The sequence below is a fragment of the Bos taurus genome, chromosome 16 (genome assembly GCF_002263795.3).
Source record: "Bos taurus isolate L1 Dominette 01449 registration number 42190680 breed Hereford chromosome 16, ARS-UCD2.0, whole genome shotgun sequence".
In the NCBI taxonomy this organism is placed as follows: Eukaryota; Metazoa; Chordata; class Mammalia; order Artiodactyla; family Bovidae; genus Bos; species Bos taurus.
This window is the reverse complement of record NC_037343.1, coordinates 45,892,714-45,908,830: the sequence shown is the minus strand read 5'-3', so window position 1 is coordinate 45,908,830 and position 16,117 is coordinate 45,892,714. Positions and strand designations below refer to the sequence as shown.

The window sequence follows — 16,117 nt, the reverse complement described above, 5'->3', positions numbered from 1 at the left end:
GGACAGGGAGAAGGAGAGGAGATCACAGACCCAGCTCAGAGTCCCCAGGAGATGGGAAAGGGGGCAGGTTAGAGTGGCCAAATACCTGGACAGACCCCAGCAGAGGCTCTACCCTTGGGGTCACGTATGGGAACAGACGCTGGTAGAGACCACAGAGGGTTAAGCCCACGGCCCCCTCCCACCTGCCCTGGTCTCCAGCTGGAGATTCATGACTCAGATCAAGTCCTTCCCTAAATCCAAATTTACCTTATTATCAATTTTTAGCCATTATTCCATTTTATGCCCACTAATTTATTAATCCTGGAAACCCCCAAAAACAATAAAGCTGAGGCTCCAAGGGATTTTATTTATATCTTTAAACATGATTTTTATGCCTTTTTATCTAAAAATTCATTTAATTTTTATCACCCTCCTCATTCATGTCGTGGTTAGGCTGCAGTGGCTCAATTTAGATGGGTTCCTCCCGCAAATGCTCAGCCTCCCCCGTGGGAAGGTGGCCCAGGTGAGCGGAGGCAGGTGGGTTTGATGCTGTGCAGTGGCCCCAGGTCAGGACTGTCTCCTCTCCAGTCTCTGGAAAAGGCCAGCGGTGAGGGGACTTCCCGGAACACACAGCATCCCCTCATCCCTTATCCCTGCCCCTCACTTCCTCTTCAGGTTCATTTATAGCTACTGAAAGGGCCTGTGCTGTGAAGATGACCTAGAACTTTCCAGAGTGAAAACTGAGCACCTTTCTCCAAGACCCACTGCCTGTGTTTCTCACCATTCCCCACCCAGACCCAGGGGCCGTGAAGCCTGAAGTCGGGGTGGGAGGCACTGCCTCCGTCCTTCCCCCCAGGCTACAGCCCACCTGTCCTCCCCGCAACAGAGCCCCCACCTGGAGGGTCTCCGTGGTGCTTTCTTCTCGCCCAAGGTGCCACCCCCCGATCCTACGTGCCCTTCCTCTGAGCTCCGCCAGTTCAGGTGCCTGGGGGAGGGTGGGGGGGTATCTCTCCTGTCTCCAGGGACTAGGGGCCCACAGGCACTTCCTGCAGGACAATGGGGTGAGGTCACACATGTGCTGGGCCTGCCAGGCACTGCCCTATTCTCCCCTGCACGCTGCCCATCTGGGCGGGGTGGCAGTTTGTTGTCCCCACATCAGTTTCTGTCTGCCCCTCAATCCCCCCAGCTCCAAGGACACAGCCTGTGACCCTGGACAAGGTGTTGACATCCCTGAGACCCCATTTGCACATCTGCACACAGGGGTTTGGGTTCTGGGAGGTGCCGTCAGAGATCATCTTAGGAGAGGCTGGAGGCCCAGTCAATGATGATCTAATATTCCAGGTCTCTCCTGTCACCCAACCCCGGAGGCCGAATCAGACTGCAATCCATTTAGCTCAAACTAATTTTAAAGCAATTCGCTATTTAACAAGTTCTGAGGCCCTGTGCTTTTGCAGGCAGCCTGCGAATTCAATCATTTAGTCTAATCTTAGATTAATACAAACCAAATCCTCTCTCTCAACCACAAGACTGAAGGTCCTGGAGGCAAGGGTGCAGGCCAGGCACAGAGCAGACAATATGGAGTGTGGTTTACACGCCCTCCTATTACATGGGAGCCAAGGCCCAGCCCAACCCAGGCGACTTTCGAGTGTGGCCATTACCATATCAGACACTGGAACTGGAAAATTCATCTGCCCTGCCTGGAATATTCTCGATGAATGGCTGTGCCCTGTCATTGCTTCAGAGCAGGATGAAATCTTCATCTCGGTGGATTTTCCCTTCCCTTCTATTATCTCTTTTTCTTCTGCCACCTTTACATCATGTGTGCATGCTCAGTCACTTCGCTCCTGTCTGACTCTTTGAGACCCCACAGACTGTAGCCTGACAGGCTCCTCTCTCCATGGGATTCTCCTGGCAAGAATACCGGAGTGGGTTGCCATGCCCTCCTCCAGGGGATCTTCCCCTTCCAGGGATCAAACCCATGTCTTCTGCATCTCCTGAATTGGCAGGTAGATTCTTTACCTACTGAGTCACCTGGGAAGCCCCTTTACCATGATGCCTCTTAAATCTCTTCATCTTTGTCATGTGTGCGTCAGATTCAAGTGTGAGAGAAACCAGGCACTTAAAATCTGTACTCTCATTCCCTTGTGGAGATATTCGTCTCCCCAGGGAGAGACAGGCAAAGCCACTGGGGGACCTGAGACCTGAGACCAGGCCACTGAGGAGGCACGTGGGCCACGAGCCTAACCCAGCTCTCTCTCCCACCCCTGCTGGTGGCCTGGCCTAGTGCAGAACTGTTTGCAGAGGAGGTGGCAGGGGGACCCTCATAGGGAGGATTGTTGTCCTTTAGTCGCTTAGTCGTGTCTGACTCTTCTGTGACCTCATGGGCTGTAGCCCACCAGCCTCATCTGTCCATGGAATTTCCCAGGCAAGAATACTGAAGTGGGTAGCCATTCCCTTCTCCAGGGGATCTTCCTAACCAGGGTTTTCAAACATGCATCTCATGCATTGGCAGGTGGATTCTTTACAGCTGAGCCACCTGGGAAGCCCCATAAAGACGATTAGAGATGGAGATTAGCTGTAAACACCCTAGTCTGGGGACACAGTAGGTATAATCTCTATGTTAAAGGAGGCTTTGGTGGGGAGACGGGAGGCAGGGGGAGAAACTGGGGAGTGAGCTTTTCTGCGTTGAACACAGGGACTCAGGGGTTCACTCACTGTGAGCACCAACCATCCAACATTCCAGCCCCCCAAAGTGGAGCTGCCCCCAACACCCCAGCCTCCACTTCTTCCCCCAGGCCATAGCTTCTCCAAATCTTGGGTCCAGGGATCCCAGGTTCCAGGGGGCCCCACTGAGCATCTCTGAACTGGGCCCCTGCTCATGTTCTCTGGAACCTCAGGGTCCAGTAGAACTTCCTGTGACAATGGGGAGCCACTGACTCCTGTGAGCACTTGAAATGAGCCTAGTGCCAAGGAACTGGAATTTCTAGTTTCTAGTTTATTTCATTCTACTTAATTTGAATTTGAACAAATTCTCCTAACTGTGATGCCCTCCTCTAGAAAGACCTGTGTCTCAATGCTAGGGATGTGCATTCCCACGGTCCACAGAATAAGATTCTGGGCTCGAGTTTCCCCAGAGGAGGAGGTCAACAGCAGGCTTTGGCTTTGGGGGTTCCCTGCCTCCTGTGGGAGGGGGCCCCAAAGAGCAGAATGCAAAGGTCTTGCCCAGAGAAGAAATTTTGTAGGTGATCAAGGCCATGGGGATGAAAAGCAGCTTCACCTCTCCAGTCCTGCTCTGGCTGCTTTCAGCTGCCCTTACTTTATTTCATTGAATTCTGCTTAGTTCATAAAATGAAGACACTTGACCAGGAGAGGAAGCCTTGTTCTCACTGAATACCTGTTACATGCCAGGACATCCTCCATGCCAAGCATGGTGCCCGAGTGTCTGTTGATCTCACACTTAGGTGATGCATGTCTCACTCTGGCCCCCAAAACACACTTCTACAACTGAGTCCAATTTGAAAAACAATCAGGTCCTCTGAGCTTCCTTCGGACAATGCTGGGGAGTGTGATATACTCGGTAGTTGTTGTTGTTCAGTTGCTAAGTCATGTCCTACTCTGCGACTGCAGGGACTGCAGCACTCCAGGCTTCCCTGTCCATCACCAACACCCAGAGCCTGCTCAAACTCATGTCCATTGAGTAGGTGATGCCATCCAACCATCTCATCCTCTGTCGTCCCCTTCTCCTCCTGCCTTCAATCTTTTCCAGCATCAGGGTCTTTTCCAATGAGTCAGTTCTTCAGTTCAGGTAGCCAAAGTATTAGAGCTTCAGCTTCAGCAACAGTCCTTCCAATGAATATTCAGGACTGATTTCCTTTAGGATGGGCTGGTTTGATATTCTTGCAGTCCAAGGGACTCTCAAGAGTCTTCTCCTGTGCCATAGTTTGAAAGCATCAATTCTTCAGTGCTCAGCCTTCTTTGTGGTCCAACTCACATCCATATGTGACTACTAGAAAAGTCATAGCTTTGACTATTTGGATCCTCGTTGGTAAAATGATGTCTCTTCTTTCTAACACACGGCCTAGGTTTGTCATAGCTTTCCTTCCGAGGAGCAAATGTCTTTTAATTACATCGCTGCAGTCATTTTGGAGCACAAGAAAAGAAAATCTGTCACTGGTGCACTTTTTCCATTCTACTTGCCATAAATTGATAGGACTGGATACCATGATCTTAGTTTTTTGAATGTTGAGTTTTAAGCCAGCTTCTTCACTCTCTCACCCTCATCAAGAGTTCCTCTTCACTTTCAGCCAGTAGAGTAGTATCGTCTGCATATCTGAGATTGTTGATGTTTCTCCTGGCAGTCTTGATTCCAGCTTATAATTCATCCAGCCTGGCATTTTGCATGATGTACTCTGCATAAATTAAATAACAGAGGTGACAATATACAGCCTTGTTGTACTCCTTTCCCAATTTTGAACCAGTCCATTGTTCCATGTCCAATTCTAATTGTTGCTTCTTGACCCATATACAGGTTTCTCAGGAGACAAGTAAAGTGATCTGTACTCCCATCTCTTTAAGAATTTTCCACAGTTTGTTGTGATCCACACAATCAAAGGCTTTAGCGTAGTCAATGAAGCAGAAGTAGAGGTTTTTCTGGTATTTCCCTGTTGTCTCCATGATCCAATAAATGTTTGCAATTTGATCTCTGGTTCCTCTGCCTCTTCGAAATCCAGCTTGTAGATCTGGAAGTTCTCAGTTCACATACTGCTGAAGTCTATCTTGAAGGATTTTGAGCATAACCTTGCTAGCATGTGAAATGAGTGCAATTGTACAGTAGTTGGAACATTCTTTGACATTGCCTTTCTTTGGGATTGAAATGAAAATTGACCTTTTTTAGGTTTCCATCATGGTTATCTGGGTCATTAAGACCTTTTTTGTGTGTGTTTCTTCTGTGTATTCTTGCCATCTCTTCTTAATCTCTTCTGCTTCTGTTAGGTCCTTACTGTTTCTGTCATTTATCATGCCCATCCTTGCATGAATGGGATATCTCTAGTTTTGATATCTCTAGTTTTCTTGAAGACATCTCATATCTTTTCAATTCTATTGTTTTCCTCTATTTCTTTGCATTGTTCATTTAAGCAGGCTTCTTATCTCTCCTTACTATTCTCTGGAACTCTGCATTCAGTTGAGTTTATCTTTTCCTTTCTCCCTTGTCTTTCACGTATCTTCTTTCCTCAGCTATTTGTAGAACCTCCCCAAACAACCACTTTGCCTTCTTGCATTTCTTTTTCTTTGGTATGGTTTTGGTCACTGCCTCCTGTACAATAGATAGATTGCATCCATAGATATTTAGGCACTCTACCAGGTCTAATCCCTTGAATCTGCTCATCATCTCCACTGTATAATCATAGGGATTTTATTTAGGTTACACCTGAATGGTCTAGTAGTTTTCCCTACTTTCTTCAATATAAGCCTGAATTTTGCAATACCGAGCTGATGATCTGAGGCACAGTTAGCTCCAGGTCTTGTTTTTGCTGACTGTATAGAGCTCCATCTTCAGCTGCAAAAAAACATAATCAATTTGATTTCAGTATTGATCATCTGGTGATGCCCATGTGTAGAGTTGTCTCTTGGGTTGTTGGAAAGGGTGTTTGCTATGACCAATGCATTCTCTTGACAAAATTCTGTTAGCCTTTGCACTGCTTCATTTTGTACTCCAAGGCCAAATTTGCCCATTATTCCAGGTATCTCTTGACTTCCTACTTTTGCATCCCAATCCCCTATAATGAAGAGGACATCTTTTTTGGTGTTAATTCTAGAAGGTCTTGTAGGTCTTCATAGAATTGGTCAACTTTAGCTTTTTTGGCATCAGTGGTTGGGGCATAGAGTTGGATTACTCTGATGTTAAAGAGTGCTCTTTACATTTTTTTTTTAATGGTTAGGAAAAAATCCAAAGAAGAATGATATTCATGACAGGTGAAAATTATGCAAAATTCAAATTCCAGTGTCCATAAATAAAGTTTGGGGACACATTCATTACCTGTCTTCTAAACTGCTTTTGCCCCCTCCAGAATATAGCTGAGCAGCAATAGCGGAGACCACCTGACTCACAAGGCTGAGGATATCTACTTCTGGCCCTTTGCAGAAAGTCTGCCAATCCCTGTGATAGGGGAGCTGCTGATGGGAACATTGGATGGCAGAGGGGGTGTCTAATACCCTGAGGCACAGCCCACATCCTATGCTGCCCCCTGCCTCCAGAGGGGTCATTTCCAGGGATTCCTGCCACTGACTGCATCAGGAGAGTCTCTGTGGAGGAGGGAGGATCTGAGATCGACTCAGGAGGGTGGAGTTTGCACAGGAGAGGATGGAGCCCACCCTGGGGTGTGGGATTGTACAAGTGAACATGTGGAAGTGGGAAGCACTGGGTCGGCTTGCTAACAGCGAGTCAACCGTTTTCTAGAGCAGAAGCCAAGAGTGGCAGAAACCATGGGGGGTGGGAGGGGCTGAGCTCCTGTTGGAAAGAAACAGTTGGAGACAGAGACGGAGAAGCAGCCTTTGAGAGCTGGACGGGAAGGGGGCCCATCCTCCAGTCTCCATGCCCACCAATAAACATCTCACCACCTGAGACATTCCCTTCTTGGTCCACCGAGGCCACTGGATTATCGAGCCCTGATGGACCGTCTGGCACCTGGGGGACCCCCGGCAGCTGAATCTGTTAGGAAAAAAAATCCCTTTGAGGAGATTTGAGGATGACATTGCCTTCAGAAACATCCCTTTCCAAAACATATATTTCGAAGTGAAGGGAGTTCTTGTCTGCTATTGGTTTCCCCTGTAATTGTATCTTTCTTCTTTACTTAAGAAAAAAAAGAAAAAACAGCCTATAGTGTCACACAAGCAATTTTGAATATTTAAGAAAAAAACTCTTCCTTGCTCAACTGTCATTTGAAAGGGAAGCTGTCATACCTTAATTTTTCGACTATAACTAATTTGAGTGTTACTTTCATCTAAAGGGCGATGTTCGCCTGCATTTCCTATAAATAGCTAGTTGTTTTCTCTTGTTCTTTCCTTGTTTTATGTGATGCACATAAACAAGGGCCCAGTGTGTCCTTTCCTGCAAACACCCCACACGCGGGTGCACCCATCCCTTGCACTCACACATACACACACACATAGACACGCACACTCAGCAGCACCCACCAGCCCCAGATGGAACTCCCCGCCTCCATCATGTCACAGCCCCCAGATGCAAACCTCAACCCAGGGACCACCCCCAGGGGACGCCCAGAGCCTGATCAAAAAGCACCAGAAGCTGGTACTACACAGATGACTACAGAAAAACGCGATGGCTTTTTTGATTAGCGGTTAAAGGAATGGATTTGATATGCTGTGTGCAATTAATCCATGATTGGCTTGGGGATAACTCTGTCATGCGGACTGAAAACGGGCAGGAAGGCTGCAGCGTGAAGATGATGGTGACCATGAGAACTGGCCAGGGAGCCTGGATCAGGATGGGGCCGTGGGTGGTTTGGAGTTGTGAGGTATATAGGCACGCAGTGAGGTGGCCTGGCATGGCACATACCCACTGGTCAGAGAATCTGTGAATTCAAGTCTTGTCTGCTCCACCTACCTGAGCCAGCAGGCACGGCTCTGTGCTGCTGAAACCAGCCTGAGTGGATGGACCCCACTCCTGGGCATTCCACACCATTCCTATGCTGAGGACATGGAGATTCCTACTGCCAGCCCAGATCCAGAGCTCGGCAACCTTCCGCTTTCTGTGTGTCTTCTCTTGGGGGTCTTACGAGCTCCTCAGAATCTCCAGTAGAAATGTGAAATCAGCCCTCACAGCTTCCCAGGAGACAGAGAGAGGAAGGTGCCCACTTTGCAGCCGGGCTGGAGGACAGCCCTCCCAGAAGGCGGACGGCAGGTCTCCCCCCATGAGCAGGATGCCTTGCTCTGAAATCCATCCCTACTGGCCCTAGTTCACTAAGACCAGGCACTGGAAGCCTCCCTCCAGACAGCTATCCAACACTTGTCAGTTTTCCTTGAAACTGAAGCTTAGTCCCCTCCCTTTTTAAATAGTATTTATTTGGGTGCACCAAGTCTTAGTTGCAACGTGTGAGGTCTTGCAGGTGTGGCATGCAGAATCTAGTTCTCTGACCAGGGGTCGAACCCGGGCCCCCCTGCATTGTGAACTCAGAGTCTTAACCACTGGACTGCCAGGGAAGTCCTCACAAGCAGAAATTAAACATGTATCGTCTCTGGGTCTTGCCCTGCACCAGGCTGTTGAGACCAGTGTTCTGAGGGTACTGTTTGGGGGAATTTTGGGCCACCTTCATTGAAAGGTCCTGCCTGCCAGGAGCTCCCTTCCAGGAGGTACAGATAGATATGTCAGCTATGGACTGACTGGTGTGCTAGGCAGGGAAACACTGTCCAGCAGGACTGTCTGATGCCTTCAGGCTTCTTGAGTCCTTGGGCCTCCCTGGGGAGCTTCCTCCCTCGATGCCATTTGACGCAGCTGCTCTTGTCCAGGGTGCCTCTCTCCCACCTTTCTAAGATTGTGCTTCTCATCTGTGGAGACCAGAGACATCAGATCACCAGGGTGGTTGGAGTAACATCTAAAAATAGACTAGCTAGGTTCTGAGTGAGGCCCCAAGGGTTCCTCTGATTAAAATGCATGAGCCTTGATGTAGAAACGGCAATTTTTCTTTTTAACATCACTCTGTTTATTGGATGGTGCTGGATGGTTCAGGATAGGGGAGAGTGCCCAAGAGGAGGGTGCTGGGATGTCTGGGGAGAGGGGCCGTGGTCTCCTTAGAGGGAAACACAGTAGGTGTTTGGTAAACTCTCGGTAATTACCTAGCACTTGGTGCAAGGATGCTGCAGACCAACCCAGACAGAATGCAGTTAATGGAGGGGCAGATGGTGCTGCAAATGGCCATGTTCTTTTCAAGTTCAAAGAAAAGCGGTGGAAAGAGAAAGAGACAGGTGAAGAGGGGCAGTCGTTGCAAACTCTCGAGAGGATGAACAGTGCAAAAAGAGGCTTTCATTTCAAAGAGAGGGAGAGACTTCTCCCAACAGTTTATGTCTCCCTCCATCCGGCTCATGGCCTGACTGAAAGCAATGAAACTGCCCACAAGGACACGCAGCATCCAAATGAAGGGGCTGATGTAAGTTGCAGGTGGCTTTCTCCTCCACAGCAACCAAACGCTCATAGGAACTGTCCAGACATGAGGCTCCTTTGGCAGGAAGGAATGAGCTATCAAAAAAATAGTTTTGTTCTGTTTTTTTTTTTTTTTTTTAAGAAAGAAACACAGTTTATTGAAAACCAGAAAAGTCGGAAAAGAATATTGCCTTCTTAATAATAAATACACATTTTGTGGGCAAGAATTGCAAGGGAATCGTTTAAATTAATTTCCGCTTTGTTTGTTTGGTTTGTACAGGGCTTAAGTCCCAGCTGACAGCAATCTGTAAAAGTTCTAACATATTGGAAATCTGATTTTCTTGCAGCCAGAGTCCCATAGTCCAAAATGATTTCTCTTTCAGCTCTGCTAATCAGACAGGCAGGGCTCAAATGGACTCGTAGTTGAACCAAATTGCACTTGGTCTTTTTGAGGGTGTGAAAAATAACTGATGAAAGCTGTAAACGCAGAGCTGCTGGCCATCACTCTCTGCAGAGTTGGTGTGGGTGTTGGGGGACTTCGGTGAGAGGGGAGGGGAACACCTTCCTGTCCTCCGTCCTCTGAGGCTCTGTGGCCTGCCTTCTCTTTCTGCCCCTTCTGGAACCTATGCTATGGGAAGCTAGGGGAACTCCAAAGAAAATAGAAGAAGTTCATTCTAATTTGGAATTGGAGGCTCCAAAAGAGAAGAACAATTTCCTCCCGCTCAGACTCTGAGAGTTCAATTTCAGGAGGGATCTGACTGTTCTCATTAGCTCCTTTTTTCTCACCCCTACTGACAGGCAGGCCCCCACAGCGCCCAGGACATAATGTGCTGTCCTGACTTGTGTCCCTCCTTCAGTCCCGGTCAGCTCACCTGGGTCTGAGAGACAAGCCCCATGAGAGCTGTCCCTCCTCATGTCCCCTCTCTTTGCTGTCCCTGAACTTGAATCCTCACCCACCTTCTCCATCCTGGCTCGAACTGTTTTCTCAAACCAGATCCATCTGCAAAAGATGCAGGTTGATACTTGTAACAAGCACAAGTATGAATAGAAAACTAAATAAAAACCAGAAAGTGGGGGCGGTACGCAAGAGGTCTCAGGCTCTAGAGGTTAGTCTTAGGGAATGCTGCCTCTCCCCAGCCCCCCAGCCTTCAAGCTCCTCCCAGCCAGGGCCTCCAGGGAGGACTCTCCTTGGCCAGGAAAGGTCTGGAATGTGTGTCTGTTCAGTCCCTCCCCGAACACCAAAGGGTCTTAACCCAGACTCTCTGCATGAGCACCAGGGTAACTCCCAGGGTAACTGCCCTAAAGTGATGGGCATAATGTACACCTATGCGCATTCTCCTGGCCCCTGCCTTGTCTGGGTTCTCACGTGTCCCCATGGCCCCACAAGGGTGAGCACCCCAGCTGTCCATCCTTGTTTGCCCACTGGGGTGTTCCAACTATGCTTCTTAGGTGTACCCCAGACCTTAGCCTTGGTCGTAGAGACAGACGTGGAGGCACCCACCCCTCGGTCTCCCTGGGGTGGTGGCAGTGTGCGTGGCCCTTTCTTGCTCCTTCTCTGTTCTCTGTTCCTCCTTTCCCTCTTTCCAACTGAATTCTCGTTTTTCCTCTCTCCCTAGTGCTTGTACGGCTGCTATGTCCATTCCTCCATCATCCCCACCTTCCACCGGAGGTGCTACTGGCTCCTTCAGGTAGGTGGCTGGGACTGGATTCTTCTTCCGTCTCTGGTACTGGGGAAGGGTCTGCGGAGGGGGCTGAGTCGGGCGGGGCTCCTGTGTGCGGCGGCCTCGGGCCCAGGCGCCCTGGTCAGCTTTGATGTTGACATGTGGCACTGAGGCCAGCTGTGCAATTGGCCCAGTGCAATGTCAGGTACCAGGAAAAGGAGAAACTGGCAGGGAGAGTCCTTGCCTGCCTCGTGAGGATAAAGTCCCGCCAGGTGCTTCCAGGGTACCTCAGTTTCCTTCAAATGAGGACAGGGAAGGCTGGGCACTGTGCCCCTGACTGAGAAAAGCCTTTTGGCTTAAAATCACATGTTTGTTTTCTCACGTGGGTTCATTGTCGTCGGCACATGTGTAAAATTGGCTTCCAGAGTCACACCTTTGGCTGTCGGATTGATTGGGACAGCTGTTGGCAGAGCAGGAGCCCCTGGCTCTCGGGGAAGGGGCTCTGTAATCGATCTGTGATGTCTGCTGTGGAGCAATGTGGAGAGGGGAGTGGAGGAGCCATCTGGAAGCTCCAATCGAAGCCTGGCTCCTGGATCCTCTGTCCATGGTGCTGATGCACAGCCCTGAGGCCACCCAGCCTCTGGCCAATTGATTGTGTTGATGATCTTGCCTAGTAGAAGGTGTTGCTGTGTGAGTGGGAGGGTCTGAGGGATCCACCCAGTCAGCCTGAACCTGGGTCCTTTCCAAACCCTGTCCTGTGATTTTCAGCTGCTCTCTGTAGAACCCATTCCTTGGGGGGCCTTGTCTGCATCACTGCAACTTCTTGCTACTGCCTCTGCCCAGGAATTGCTGCCTCTGGCCTTTCCCTCCATAGGTCTTACTTTCTGTATCCACTTTGGTTCAAGTTAGTCTGGGTCCCAGCGGTTTGGGGATCTCCTCGACCTGGAGGATGCACTTGGAAGGGGTCCAGCAGATGGGAAAGCAAGCCCCCCACTGCTCATGGCACATGTTCTGAGACAAGAGAGTTGCACACGCCATGGAGTGCAGAAGGGCAGCTAGTTCCAGGGAAGGCAGCCTGGAAGATGTCTTCTAGGCACAGAGCAGCCTCAGCGTCCACACCTAGACCCAGCCTCTGCCCATGAGATCTGCCTTACTTCCACGAATCAAGCCCCTTGCCTTCAAACACTTCTGTTCTCTTTAGTCCCCAGAAATAACTGTCTGTGGTTCAATACGTTCATTAATGGGTAGCACCTGAGGCTGTCCAAGGAAGGAGGTGCTAATTTGCAGACACAACTTCCTCGACACCTTGACCAGGGTCAGCTTCCCGGGGTCTGTCCCCCTTGGAGGTTGGCATAGTAACACCTGCCTCTCTAATTGCTCAGCCCTCTGTCCTTGTGAAAGGGACCTTCAATGTGGGGTGATCCTTTCCAGGTCTTGTAACTAAGAATGGACCCAAGGCATTTCTCCATCTTGCAAAGGGTCTTCTATGCAGCTTCAGGGGTGGGGTGGGGGTTCCTCCTTGAGAGCAGAGATCTGGTGGAGTTGAAATGTGTTTTGTCCCCAGGGTTGCACTATGGCTGCCAGAGAATCACTCTCATCCCAAGCAGCCTTGTGATCTCATTCCTGGGTCTCCAATGCCCCAGGTCCCGTGTTGGTGTTTTCCACTTTCAGGCCCCATCAGAGTACCTCTTTCCTCTGTCTGGCCTGACCACTGACCTCCTATTAGCGCAGCATCCCTGGAGCCAACTTCCTACCAGCCAGTCCATCTGGCAGCCCCAGCTGTCTGCTCTCCCAGGCTGCTCCCTCTCCTCCAGCCCCTTCTCTTGCACCCCTTTCTCCATTCCCTCAGGCTTTGATGGCTTTTAAATTTTGGTGGATCTCCTTCCCTCTCCTTCCGTGATCTCAGACATCTCCAGGCAGCCGTGAAGTCTGTGCCAATTGCTTCCCAAATCGGATTCTAGTCACTCAGGCCCCTGGAGTGGGCTCACTGTTAGACTGGGCTGCCCTCGCCTTTCTCATGGGGCCACGAAAGAAGTAGGAGGGATCCTTCTCCTCTGTCTCAGCCCTCCCCTCCCTGGCACTCTGGTCCTGGCCACTGTGTGCTGGTAATGTACCTGGGGTTACCCACATGCCTCTGGGCTTTGCTACCTTTCAGCTTCTTCCGGGGAACCCGAGTCTCCCCAAAGGCCAGGATCACATGATCTGGTTTCTCCAGGGCTGATCTGAGCCTTTCTCTCCTGGTCCCTGGGGGATTGTCTCTTCACCTTCTCCTCTGTGTCCTCAAACATCGTTCTTGTTTCTGTGAGCAGGTGACAAAGTGAGGATGTACATGGATGTGGTAAGGGGCTCCTGTGCCCGGTCCATCCCAGGTGGGAGGAGGTTAAGGAGCAAAAACCAAAGCAATAGGCACAGTGCTGCACCTGCGTGAAGCCCCAGAGCGAGTGTGGCAGTTGCCCAGCTCAGGGCAGTTGTTCTGATGCTAATTACACCACCAGGATAATGATGCGTGGCCAGGTTTAATTTCTCTGCTATTAAATAGGAAAGAAGCCATGAGACACTGGCTCAGATGGAAATCGGCCCAAGTTTGCCTCTGACACCAATTACCAAGAAAAAGGCTTGGGTGGGAGTGAAGGTGTCAGGGCACTGACGGGATGAGAGCTGAGAAAGGAGGAGCTTGGTGCCAACACGGCAACAAAGAAGTCAGTGGGTCTCTTAGGGGACCCGTGACATGCTGCTGGCCAAGGGAGCAATGAGCAGCCATGCCCCTCAAGCCCCACTGCCCAGGCGAGCAGGCTGGCTGGGGTGGGGGCCCCCATGAAAAGAAGTGGGCTTGGAGGACAAGGAAGGAGGGAAAGAGGGCTTCTGGATAAAGGAGAGTTTCCTTTGGGAGCAGCCCTACCCATCCAGCAGCTGCCGTGCTGCCTGAGTGGCCGTCTCCTGCCAGGCAGCCTCTGCGAGCTCACTCCCACCTCTGAGAGCCTCAAAGTGACATGGCTAATTCCAAGGCCTCTCAGCACTATGGGGACCCCACCCACACAGGCCTGGTTTTCCTCTCCAGCCAGACTGTCATCTTCCTCCTCCGTCTGCCCCGAGTGCCCAGCACAGATCAAGAGGGGCCAGCATGTTCCCCCTGTTACCACGCTCTGCTGCCAGGACCAGGGAGGGGCCAGCATGTCAGAGCCTGCACGGAGGTGGCTGCCCCAGCTGGAAGCGGAGGGCCGGGGAGCAGGAGGAGTGAGGGAAGGACAGGACTTGATGCGGTACTATTTCCCTGTGACCTGGCTTCAGGGAGGGTGTGACACCCCCCCCTCTCTCCATTGCTGATAAATATTTTATGAGGATGTGAATCGACAGACACTGAGGAACCAGAGTCCTCCCCTGGAGTGGAGGGCGCGTAAGGTCATTGCCGTGCTCTGTGGGCACCACATGGTCACCTTCATGGGCAGCATCTTGAGACCCCCAGAGGACCCAAGCTCAGTCCACTTCTCCAGGGCCTTTTGGGGGTTTGCCCTGGGACCTAGAGAAGCCCCTGCACCCGGCCGGCCCCACCTGCGCTCCTCACATCACCAGCACCACTGAGGGCTCCATGTGTCCCAGCTGGCGAGGCCCTCATAGGCTGCCCCAAGCTCAGCCACCACATTTCCTAGATAGATGCTGAGGCTCAGAGAGGTCAAGGTGAGACCCAGGGTCACCCAGCTGGTCAGCGATGGAGCCAGGCTGGGATCAGGCTTCCCCGTTCCTCCTTGCTCTGCCTCCCGCGGCCTTGAACATGGCTATCGTTGCAGGCGCCCAGGCCTTGAGTCTTGCTGGGGCCACGGAGGTGTGGCCCCAGCTGCTGGCTGGGCCAGACAGCAAGGGGCGTCAACCACCATCTCTGCCACTGTGGTCTCTCCTGTTTGGGAATCTTCCAGTGCTTAGGCTCCGGCCTCCCTGCCTCCTCCTGTGTCCTCCTCCTGGGTCCCACATGCCCCCTTCTGTGCTGTCCTCCCCCTGCCTGCTCCCCCAGGAGGCCAGGCCCCCACTCCAGGCCAGACTTGCCAGCAGATTCTGTATGGCTCATTTGGAAACTATTTCTGCTTCTAATGAGTGTTTTTCTTTTTGCCCTTGTCCTCTAAAACGCTTAATGAATGTTTTCCGTGCTCAAGTGAAGCAGGGGGTGTGTCCCTGTGTGTCTGCCACCGCCGTTCATTCGGTGCTGTGCGGCTGTCGAGACCAGCTCACCGGGGTGGAGGCAGTGGGGGCTGCTCCCTGGCCACGTTGGCAGCTCACACCAAGGCCTGCAGGACCCTGGGTGCTGCTGGGCAAATACAAGAACCCGGGGGTTTGGGGGGAACCTTGGGACTGTGGGCTCCTGGACCCCTGAGAATGGCAGGTATTTGGATTCCCAGTTCTAGGAATATGGGTTGTGAGCAGGAGCGGGGTTCTAGCTTTGCCCTGACAACGCTAAACATGGGAATCGGGCACCACACAGCCAGGCCCCTGGAGACCAACTTCCCACCAGGCAGTGCACCTGACCCCCACCACCAGCCTCCTGTCTTCCAGGAGACCAGCTCTAGGGCACCCATCTCTGTCTCCCTGGAGTACCATTGTCATCCTTCTTATTGGGAGGCGCTAAAAACAGCTTTTTTTAACTTTTTATTTTGCATTGTTGTTATCCAGTAGCTAAGTCATGTCTGACTCTTTGCAACCCCTTGGATTTAAGCACACCAGGCTTCCCTGTCCTTCCCCATCTCACACTCATGTTCATTGAGTCAGTAATGCCATCCAGCCATCTCATCCTCTGTCACCCCCTTCTCCTTCTGCTCTCAATCTTTCCCAGCATCAGGGTCTTTTCCAGGGAGTCAGCTCTTCACATCAGGTAGCCAAAGTACTGGGGTATAGCCAATTAACAATGTTGTGATAGTTTCAGGTGGACAGCGAAGGACCTCAGCCACACACATACATGTATCCATTCTCCCCCAAACTCCCCTCCCATCCAGGCTGCCACATAACACAGCAGGGTTCCCTGTGCCGTACAGTAGGTTCTTGTTGGTTACCCATTTTAAATATAACAATGTGGACATGTCAATCCCAAACTCCCTTCCCCCATTCTTCCCCCCACCCCCAGCAACCATGAGTTCAGTTCTCTAAGTCTGTGAGCAGAGACAGCTTTGAGCACCTGGTCCCAGGTCATGCAGCCAGGGAAGGGGGTACCTGCCTTCATCCCCAACTTCGCTGCTTCCTGTCTGACCTTGAGCTTTGCCACCCCAGCCACCACAGAAATAGTGGGTGCAGAGTCATCACAGAGGAGTGCAGTGGTGATAGGGGTGAAGCCAGCTCA

The 16,117-nt window shown here is 51.1% G+C and overlaps 1 protein-coding gene across 4 annotated transcripts in view; it reads left to right on the top strand.

Moving 5' to 3' along the window:
- The window catches only part of CAMTA1 (calmodulin binding transcription activator 1), a 994,006-nt gene that overhangs the window by 703,485 nt on the left and 274,404 nt on the right, over positions 1-16,117 (top strand). For 3 of the 4 annotated variants that reach the window (XM_059875731.1, XM_059875732.1, XM_024976750.2), the window contains one exon: positions 10,753-10,824. The exons of the other annotated variant lie outside the window; for it this stretch is intronic. In XM_059875731.1, coding sequence (XP_059731714.1) covers positions 10,753-10,824 — 72 coding nt within the window. The remainder of the gene's footprint in view (positions 1-10,752; positions 10,825-16,117) is intronic. 4 annotated transcript variants of the gene reach the window in all.